Source organism: Stegastes partitus, unplaced genomic scaffold, assembly GCF_000690725.1.
Source record: "Stegastes partitus isolate 25-593 unplaced genomic scaffold, Stegastes_partitus-1.0.2 Scaffold2275, whole genome shotgun sequence".
In the NCBI taxonomy this organism is placed as follows: domain Eukaryota; kingdom Metazoa; phylum Chordata; class Actinopteri; family Pomacentridae; genus Stegastes; species Stegastes partitus.
The window spans coordinates 59,192-70,142 of NW_007580006.1; the positions used below are offsets into that span (position 1 = coordinate 59,192).

The following is a 10,951-nucleotide window of genomic DNA, read 5'->3' on the forward strand; positions in this document are numbered from 1 at the left end:
TCTAGTTCCACAGTAAAGAACCTCGGGGTTACTTTTGACCAGGATATGTCCTTTAACTTCCATATAAAACAAACATGTAGGACAGCTTTCTTTCATCTCCGTAATATTGCAAAAATCAGGAGTATCCTGTCTCAGAGTGACGCTGAGAAACTAGTCCATGCATTTATAACCTCTAGGCTGGACTATCGTAATTCTTTATTACCAGGATGTCCTAATAATTCTCTTAAAAACCTTCAGCTTATACAGAATGCTGCAGCCAGAGTTTTGACAGGAACCAATAAAAGAGATCATATTTCTCCAGTATTAGCTTCTCTCCATTGGCTTCCTGTAAAATCAAGGATCCAATTTAAAATCCTGCTTCTAAAATATAAAAGTCTTAATGATCAGGCTCCATCGTATCTTAAAGACCTTATTGTTCCATATTATCCTAACAGAGCCCTTTGCTCTCAGACTGCAGGTCTACTAGTGGGTCCCAGAGTTTCTAGAAGCAGAATGGGAGGCAGAGCCGTCAGTTATCTTGTGGAATCAGCTCCCAGTTTGGGTTCGGGAGGCGGACACCCTCTCTACCTTTAAGAATAGGTTAAAAACGTTCCTGTTTGATAAAGCTCATAGTTAGGGCTGCTCGGAGTCATCTGAGCTGTCCCTTAGTGATACTGCTATAGGTTTAGACTGCCGGGGGATTCCCATGATGCACTGGGCTTCTCTCCTCTCCTCTCCTCTTTATATATATATGTGTGTGTATGGATATGTTTATATAGTTGTATATCACCATTACATATGACTAACTGTGTTGTTGTAAATATGCGCTATACAAATAAAATTGAATTGAATTGAATTGAATTCAGGCACTGACACTTTAATCCAAAATGAATCATAAATCTCAGTTAAAAGAAAAGAAAAGAAACTAAAACATTTCAGAAAACGCTCTTTTTACCACTTCTCCTCCTCTGAGGGCTGCGATGTCATCCTGCAACACAACACACACAACCATTAGAGGAATACAGGAGTGGAAACACACACACTTGAGTCTTCGCGGTGATATATGTGCTCTGAGACTCACAGGATGTCCTCTATCTTGGTGAGGATGTGTTCGGCACAGGAACATTCCTTTTCCGAGGCCTGTTGGTCTTTGCCTCGGTCCGAGTCCAGCTTGGACAGCTCGTCCTCGGCCAGCGTCAGACCCATGCTGCGCTTCTGTCTGCAGATACAAGCACACAAATTGCTCTTTGTGATGTGTGGAAATACTGCCTTCAAACTGACCTGTAACATGTTTCTGGCAGATCACATAAGGACTTATCACTTTACCTGCTGATGAAACCCCTCTACATACCGGACACTCTACATTCTAAAGTCATTCATTACATCTGTAAAGTTATCTGCACCTACTTACGTCATTTGCACATCTAAGCACATTCTGTTATCTCTCCCGTATATTCCTGTAAATGTTGTTGACTTTTCTTTCTATATCATATTTTTTACATTTTATTTTATTTTTATCTTACTTAATTTTACTTTCATCTTATACCCTACCATAATATTCTGTGCTGTGTTTTTGCTTTTGTTTACCTCCTTTGTTGAATATTCATGTTGCTGTAACAACTGAATTTCCCTCTGAAGATTAATAAAGTCAGCCTAAGTCTAAGGATAATTTTTAAGTGAGATATTGTAGAAACACTGGGTTTGGAAGATGAGTTACCTGAAGTCTTCCAGGTTCCTGTGCAGGTCTGGTAACAGTGTATCCTGTAGTGCCTGAGTGTATTGTTTACACAACTCCTCCGGGATTAACTCCAGCCTCCGCTTCTCTGACAGACACATACCAAACAAATTAAACCCCAAAACATCTTATCCATCCATCCATCCATCCGTCCATACACCGCTTAATCCTTACTAGGGTCACGGGTGGGCTGGAGCCTATCCCAGCTGACTTAGGGTGAAGGCAGGGGACACCCTGGACAGGTCACCAGTCTATTGCAGGGCTGCACTTAGAGACAGACAACCAAGCACACTCACATTCACACCTACAGACAATTTAGAATCACCAATTAACCTCAACATGTTTTTGGACTGTGTGGGAGGAAGCCGGAGAACCTGGAGAGAACCCATGCTGCACAGGCAGAACATGCAAACTCCACGCAGAAAGATCCCGGGTGTCCTCACCGGGACACGAACCGGCTAACCACCAAGCCACCTTGCAGGCCCAAAACATTTTATTGCGACTCCTAATTCAATTCCTAAATGAACTAACTTACAGAATATATGAATTACAATTAACAAAGCAGCCACGAAAACATATGAACCACTTTAAACTACTGAACAGATTCCTAATGTGTCCTGAAAGTAGAGATGCACCATTTTATTGGACAGCATGTTTCCGGCATCCACATTGACTTAACCAATGAATCAGGAACAATCTCTGACATGACAAATCCACACAAATCATGTGTCCTTTATTTGTGCTATCGTTAAATCAATCAGCTCAGAGGCCACTCTCAGCCCCACTGCAGGTCCTGATTGGCCTCATGTTTCCTAACAGAAATAATTTAGTTCTAGAAGTCTCATGTAGCCATGTTACTGTACACTCTCACCTAAACTTTATTTCTGTAGCAACTCTCAAAACTGGAGTTGCAAGGCGCTCTATAAAAAAAAGAAATAATGACGAAAAACTAAAAAGGCAACAACAAAACATTAGAAAGGACATAAAATATGAAACAAATGCCAATCTGTACAGTTAAAGCTTTTTAAATTGATTCACGAACTGAGGTGGAGCATTTTTCTCTGCATTGGGTTGAAACAGCACAAGCATGGATCTCCTTTGTTTTTAAGCCTGGACTGAACATCAATTAATTTTCTGATCTGTGGGATCGAGGTTCAGACTGAGGGGTTAATAGCTCTGAGATGTAGAGTAGACCATGTAGAGAAAGTAATTACAACATTTTTAAAAATTGAATTCTGCAATTTATGGAGAGCCAGTGTAATTCAAGTGTTCCCTGCATCGAGTGTTTGTGAGCAATCTTGTTGCTGAGTTTTGAATCATCTGTAAATGGGCTGTTTCTCTGTCATTCAATCGGATGAAGGCGAACATTAGAGTGAAAAAAAGACACTGGTGCACAAAAAAAAAAAGCGATATGGGCACTTAGTATGAGAGATTTAGAAAAGATCTCAAAATTTTTTTTGAAGACGTCCTGATTTTCATTTAGCACATTTGTCAGGTCAAAATTTCAATTTCTACACATGCACATTTACATGCAGATGTCAATGGAACCAAAGCAACAACTTATATATTACATATAGAACATCAGAATTTCAGAGTGAAATAGTTAATTAAAAGTACATGCATACATACAATAATATATGATATTTTTTATTCCAGTTTAGAGATCTCTGAGATAAATTTTCTTGCCTTTCTGTTTCTTACCCAGTTCACCTGCTACTGCCTCTGGTACTGGGACTTTAAGATTCTGGAAAAGACCACAAGAGGGAGAATGAGAGTTACATCTACATCCCTGGTTAAGATGTGTTAAAAGCCTTAAAATAAATTCAATTTTTATTGCAGAAGTATACTCTCACACTGAAAATTGTAGAAAAATGTAACCTTCCACTCAACTCAAATGAATTGTTGGCAAAAGGGGGTTGTACAAAGTACTAACATCAAGGGTGCTAAAAATTGTGACACACATGATTTGATGTAAAATAATTATTTTTTAATGTGGGCTTTTTTTCCCACACTGAATAAATGCACTTGAATTAAAGGTTGGATTTTCCTCTTTTTTTCATTGTGGTCCTATATTATTTAGAAAAAAACAGAATTCACTAGAAGCTAAAGAACACATCTTAACCAGGGTTGCCAATAATTATGGAGGGAGCTATATAAATATAAACACAGTCAAAGAAATCATTAAGATGGTCAAAGAGAACAGACACTGACTAGGGAAGAAAAAGCAGAAACTTACAGCAGTTCTATCCATGAAGAGCGAATGGAACTCCATGAAGAAGCGTCGACTTTCTTTGGAGCTGGTTTGCTTGTGCATGTCAGCATAGAGAAAACACAGCTGACAGGAACAAAAGGACAGTAAGACGTTTTTTGTAATCACAATTATTGTGTAGTTCCTCATCTGGTTTAGTGTTTTACTGCTGCAAAGCAAACAATACCCACTGTGTAATCAGAAAGCAGTTTTTGTCAGATCCGGCGTTCCACAAGGCTCGATCCTTGGACCACTTTTATTTACAATAAAATACAATTTTTGCACACAAATTCAAACTTCTCTTTTTTATTGCATAAATCTGTTGCTACACTGATACTGATGACACAAATGTGTATGTCTAGAGCTGTAAAATGTGCTGTTTTCATTTAAATTTACCACTAACTACACTATTAGCACAGTTTACTTTATGTTGTAACTACATGTGAATTATATTTAAAGGAAAAGGCTGGTAATATTTAAAATTTTTGTAAAGTTCACAGAAAATCCAAAAATTAACAATGATTATACGCAACTTAAAGAGTGTTGTCTGTATCCGAAACACGATGTTTGTCGTTCCTTTGTGCTATATTGGATAAAATCTACAGTGTTGAGCTGGTGCAAGAAGTACAAATATATATATTTTGGATCTTTTGATTAGATTTGTTGACAGGAAGAATAACACTGAAAATCATCAGCATTGTCCTTAAAGACAGTCACATGAAAGATTTGGTAGAATGAAGATGAAATGGAATTAGTTTGTGTCATATGACCTTATGCTGGTACTACAGGATTCTGCTCAAATTTGGAGCATTATAAGGATTATTATATCTTGATCTGTACTCGATATTTGTGTGTCTCTGTGTTTGTGTTTGTACCAGTGGTGCAGGGTCAAACTGTGAGACCACATGATGGAGGAAGACAGCCAGGTGAGCCGGCCGAGACTTCAGTAAGTCGATACTCTGGAAACAGCTGCACAGTCCATTAATCTGAGGAGAGATTGGTTCTTTATAGGATAATCATGTGGAACAGAATCTACCTCTTGTCTAAACAGTCCATCACTTGTTTAGAAACATTTCTGCAGATACCTGCTCCTGCTGGGAGTCAAAGTAGTCGTCTTCTGCTCCAATGATCTGAGGGTTCAGGAGGTAGGGAGGGTTACCCACAATGCACTGGGTGCTGGAGTCCTGAGGGATGGATTCAAGGTGACACGAAGAGTTAGCGCACGAGCAGGTTTGAAAGCCGTCTTTTCTTTTTTAACAAATCTCCAAAATTACACCATTCGTCGGAGCTACAAATTGTAAAAACATAAATAATCATCTGATTTTGAACTTTGCAGATGGCATCACATGTGGCGCATGAGGGAAATAACCAATAATAAGCCCACAATTGCCACATTAAATCAACCTTTCATATCCAACATGTCTCGTTCAAAATGTATATACTGGAGCTTCAACATTAACTTAAAGACACATTTCATTCATTTAAAAAACATAAAAGAAAGCTAATAGCTATGGGGGTTGGAGATATCTTCATGTGTTTACCTATTTCTGATGCCTTGGTATCTGTAGGTCCTTTTTACTGAAAGCATGCCAAGTTTCCCTTTGACACTATTTTCTTGTAGATGTCATTGCATGTATATCTAAATCCCATTCTGACAGTACTAACCCAGATTTTTGTTCTACTCTGATGTAGTTTATAGAAAATGGAGTGCCACAGACAGGGTATGCAATTTGTGTTAATTTCTAAATGATTCAAAGTGCCACCCTGCCACTCTCCAGCTCCACCCAAGTAGTTGAGTTACATGCGCTGATGAGAACCTGCCACCTAACAAAAGGTAGAACTGTCACCATCTGGACAAACTTTAGAGATCAGGCATTGGCTGGCCTTGTTTTCTTCTACTGATGTTGGCATCACAAGAGAGCATGAATGTGGAAGAGCAAAGGTTAGACACGTTCAATATAAATATGCAAATAATTGGTGGGTTCGCAATGATGGCTGCATTGTGGCTCCCACATGTTAGACTTTATAGTTTCTTCACTTAACTTTTATTCTTGTGAGGAGTTTGCATTTCATGATTTTTTTTCTTTTAAATGGATAAGACAAGCCAAAGGACAAAAGAAATCATACAAACTGACTATTTACAGAACTCTGTTCCCTACAGCCTCATGTTGTTATCATAGAGATCTCCATTCCGGCAAAAGCTGTCCAGTCTTTTTCCAGGGACAAACTGCACCACATCAGAGAGCCCCACTGGCAAAACACCCTGAACCCCTGCTGGTTCAAACCACACAGCATTGTTCTCACCACCAACACAGCATCAAGTGTGAAGAGGTCACACTTGACTGCAGAGGACTACAAGAGGACAGCTCCCCCACCTTCACCACAGAACAGTAGGAGGGCTCATCATCACCACAGGAGCAGCCCAGGCACTGGATGCCCAGAAAAAGATGCTGAACATCTACAGAACAACAGAGGAGCAGCGCAGGCACTGGTTGCCCAGAAGAAGACGCAGAACATCTACAACTGACAGAGCAGCAGAAGAGCAGTGCAGGCACTGCTTGCCGAGAAACAGACACAGGACACCCAGAGCACAGGAGCAATGTAAATACTGGAGTTCCAGAAACTCCAGAAATCTGACTTATAACGAAAGTTCAAAATGGATCACACATGCAAAACAAAACAAAACAAAAAGTCACAGACACCACAAATGTGACTTTGCAGTGCATGGCAAGTGAAGTAAGCCACAACCATCATACATCCAGCTAGCCAATTTGGTAGCTGAAAACAGCCCAACCCCTTAAACTACTATGTCTGTTCATTCCACACAGTACAAAAGAAGGACTTTCATTGATGGTTTTGCCTACAAGCCCTTGTGACACATCATTTATTTACTACAGTCCCTCAGCTCAACTTATTAATAGTTGTTGCATTTTATTCCTGATCAAAATGCAACCATACAGGAATCACAGGGTCACTTGAACTGCATTGCAAAGACATTACATAAACTCAATTCTACTGGATTGTTTGACTGAATTAAGAAGAAAATCGGAGTACTGGGCTACATCATCTTGAATGTGCATCGTTTGGTTTGAGTATTTTGTTTAATATTTGTCTTAAGTGTTTTGGAAATTACTCACTGCCAGAGGTGCTACGAATATTATGTACTCCACAGAAATTCGACCTGTTCCACCAGTACAAGAAAACCCTGACTACTTGTTTGATATCGAAGTTAATTTGGATTAAGTTTACACTAAAAAAAAGAAAAGAAAAAGTGTGGATTGATGAAGAAAGTCATTCTCTTTTATTTTGATGATGATGAAGAAAGTAATTCTCTCTTCTTTAGATGGTCACCAGACCCTTTGATTGCATCACCTTTTGTCATGTGTTCTCTTACCTCCTGTCACAGACTCTCAATTCCACCACCTGTTGCTCATTGTTCTCTTACCTCCTGTCATTGATGAGGAACTGTATGCTAACCAACCACTATTCACTACGATATTTGCATACAGCCCCTCCCTACCTTCTGACTTACCCAACAAAAGGTGTAACACTGCAAAGGTTCTGGGTCGGTTTACCATCACAGACTCATGCTCTGTGTTGGTAAGCCCACTGTATACTGGAATACTAATAAACACCCCACTACAGCAAACTTCACATAAGGACAATGGGGAAAATTTCTTCAACAGTATCACAAAACTCAGTAACTTTTTGACTGAACTGCAGGAACAAAAAACGCTCAGATAATGTTCGTAGTTCAGACGGTTAAATAAAAGTTTCCTAGGTCATTTTAATGCTTGTGTTGAAGCAGGAAGAGTCAGGAAATTATTTTAGGACTAAAATTTTATAAATTTACAATTGATCGTTCACAAATGTCCATTTTCTATCAGTGAGGTCCTGTACCTTAAGAGTATAAAGTATCTTTTTTTTAAGGAAAAAATGAAACATTGACCACTGGCAGCCACAAATGTGTGAATCACAAATCACTATTGATGCCGTTACTCTTCCATTTAAGTTTTTATTGTAACTTGAAATAATCTTCGAAATAGCTTCACAGTAACATTAGAAAACTAAACGAGATAATAAAAATCTCTGTGTGTGTTTGTGTGTGTTCATCTCTTACAGCTTCAGGTGTGTTGTCTGTATCGGGTGACGAGCAGAAGTTGAGACCATCTCTGCGGCTGATGTCTGGACTCTGACAGGGTGTCTCTCTTTTAATAGGACTCTCTGAAAACGAGCTGCCGTGCATCTAATACACACACACACACACACACACACACACACACACACACACACAAATTAACACACACGTACAGAAACACTCACAGAAAATAACACTCACCAACATAACACTAAAACCAAATTGATTGTTTAGTCTGCTGCTGAATGCTGGGAAATCCCACAGAAACCGCAAACTTGGACCATTTGGTGCCTATTTTTAGAAGCTGTGATAAAAAGATTGTTCTAACACAGCAGTTTATGTAAGCAGCATTTTCAGAGACACTTCCTGTTGTTTTTACCATCAGACTGTGGGTATGGCTTTGTTAACAACAATCCCTGATCAACAGCAGCACCTGGAGAATTTAGCATATTCATTAAAACTCATACACAGAGTGAATAACTGGAATATATATATATAATATACTGGAATCTTGAAATAAATCCCAAATGTGTACACATCCAACTAAAATACTTTCAAAGACAATGAAAACTATTTATTATAAGCCTTAAAGTGAGGAAACCTTTTTCTGACTCTTACCGTCCAGTCACGTTGGTCCAGATGAGAGTTGAGAGCAGTAAATGTTGATAAAGTTGCCTGAAACGCCTTCAGTTATTCCTCAAACTGCTCAAAGCAGAAGTTCATAAAAGGGCTTTTATTACCCTGAGTTTCACTTCTCAGACCCTACGTCTGTTGGTTAGAACTGTACGCAGCCTCAAAACAACTACAGACACTAACTAAAAAAAAGAAAGAAAAAAGAAACCTCTATTTCCAGATAATTTCTGTCATTATTTAGAGTTAACATTCCCCAGAAGAGGTGCAAGAATTTAGAAAAGTATATGAGACAGAATGAAACAAAGTGCATTGCAGTAAAGGTGAACTTATTTATAATTCATAATATTAAAAGTTTTCTACCTCCATTACCATAATAACCAATTTTATCAACATTTGTTTGCTAGATTGTATAAAATGCACTAAAGATTTTTTTGGCATTTTTCCTTCTTCTATTATTTCATTGGATTGCTTTAGTTTCTAAATCATAACAGACTACAACAAACAAGTAATTATGTGAGGTACATTTAATTATAGAAAGGAGCAGGTTCTCACAAGTGAATACTTGTTCCTCCTCCTTTTCACACATGTAATATTTAAGGGTATAGATATTTATTTAAAATGTTTATGGAGAATAATTCTGTACATTTCTGTGAATTTTGTTGCTAATTCTTGCCATATTTCTTCTTATTATTTATATTAATCTATTCTAAAACTAAACCTATACACTCAGCTGTCCAAAATCCAAAGACATGAAATTTATAATCATTTAAAACAGAGAAATGTAGCAAATATTCACACTTGAGAGCTAAAACAGAGAAGATCTAATATTTTTGAATAATAAATTACATAAACCAGCACAGATGTCGATGAGCTTTCTGTTTATCAATTCATACATTGACTAAATAAGTGTTTGAGCATCCAGAAACCAAAACCCTCATTAAAATAAGACTAAAATCTGATAAAGCAACACATCTTGTGCTCTGATGTGTCCTTACACTCACTGCGTTGTTATTGATCGACGGTCCGTTGTTGCACTGTGAGGGTGAAATTTGTTCCCTCTGAAGAGGCCCACCGTCTCCCTCGTCAGTTTCACCATTCCTCAACCCCAAGGCTCCATCCTGAAGGACACACACATGTAAACAGAAGTCTCTTCACCCTCCTATCAGCCACAATTAGCAAAGGTCCTGCAGACTAATAAGTGATCAGTGACCTGAGTTAATGGGAAGTCTGTGGAACGACAGCAGAGTCAAAGTATAGTCTGAACTTCAGTGAAAAAGTGTCGTCCAACTTGTCACAGGATCAAAAGGATGTTTTGTTTTTTTTTTAAAAAAAGGAAGTTTTAACACATTTCAAGTGGTGATTGTCCTGTTTTCTGCATGTTAGACGCTGTCATATAGTTTGTGTTGCATGTGTATTAATACAAACCTATCGCAACAACAGTAGATTGATAGAAAGTTCCTGCATTATAAACCCTCTAAAACACAAAACCCAGCAGCAGGTTTGAAAGCCATGTTATCTTTAAAAAAACACCAAAAACTGTAAGAACCGAAAGAGTCGTTGGATTTGTCAACTTTCTGGATGTGTACATATAGAACATAGTCTGGCAAGCCAGGTTTCTTTATGCATCTGCGAAAATCTAATATTTATTTTTTTTTTACTTGGGCCTACCTTGCAATTGCCATGTCTCTTGTTAAGGTTTCAGTTAATACAACTTGAAGTAATATATCGAGGGAAGCAGTGCAGATGCCGACTTATTTGCATGTCTACAGCTCTAGACTAGTGGTGGCGAATAAGAGGAGGTTTATTTAAAGGTCAAGAACTCTAAGTGCAACGTGCAGGTTATATAGTGGATTTTTATAGTGAAAACTGAGCCCTTGTACTCGGATGGACAACAATATTTATTCAACCAGAGTACAGACGAGGAGTCACATCAGCAATCCTGCAGGACAACACACTTGATGAAGCGGGTGGAGTAGCTGAGGTTTTAAGACAACAATCATTTTAATTAATGTTCTAATGAGGTTAAAAAGGAAGTAAGACCCCAGCCAGCAGGGAACATTCCCCCAACGTTAGCTAGGTTTGAACAATGTTAACTTGGTTCTAGTAATGTTTAAAGCTTTAACCTAATGTTTAAAGTACATTTTAAGACAACAATCATTTCAATTAATATTCGAATGAGGTTAAAAAGTAACTAAGATCCCAGCTAGCAGGGAACGTT

At 38.3% G+C, this 10,951-nt stretch overlaps 1 protein-coding gene across 4 annotated transcripts in view; it reads right to left on the minus strand.

The window, feature by feature from the left end:
- Positions 1-9,864, minus strand: part of LOC103374540 (rho guanine nucleotide exchange factor 12-like) — a 29,465-nt gene extending 19,601 nt beyond the window's left edge. For 2 of the 4 annotated variants that reach the window (XM_008304640.1, XM_008304638.1), the window contains exons 1-9: positions 9,735-9,817; positions 8,083-8,208; positions 5,048-5,146; positions 4,838-4,948; positions 3,951-4,049; positions 3,401-3,458; positions 1,697-1,802; positions 1,061-1,198; positions 935-967 (exon numbers count right to left, since the gene is read on the minus strand). In XM_008304640.1, the coding sequence (XP_008302862.1) occupies positions 935-967; positions 1,061-1,198; positions 1,697-1,802; positions 3,401-3,458; positions 3,951-4,049; positions 4,838-4,948; positions 5,048-5,146; positions 8,083-8,208 (770 nt within the window). In that variant the 5' untranslated portion in view covers positions 9,735-9,817. Of the gene's footprint in view, positions 1-934; positions 968-1,060; positions 1,199-1,696; positions 1,803-3,400; positions 3,459-3,950; positions 4,050-4,837; positions 4,949-5,047; positions 5,147-8,082; positions 8,209-8,718; positions 8,807-9,728 lie in introns of those variants that run through there. The other 2 variants (XM_008304643.1, XM_008304639.1) reach the window with 2 other exon arrangements.
- Positions 9,865-10,951: the final 1,087 nt, after the last annotated feature.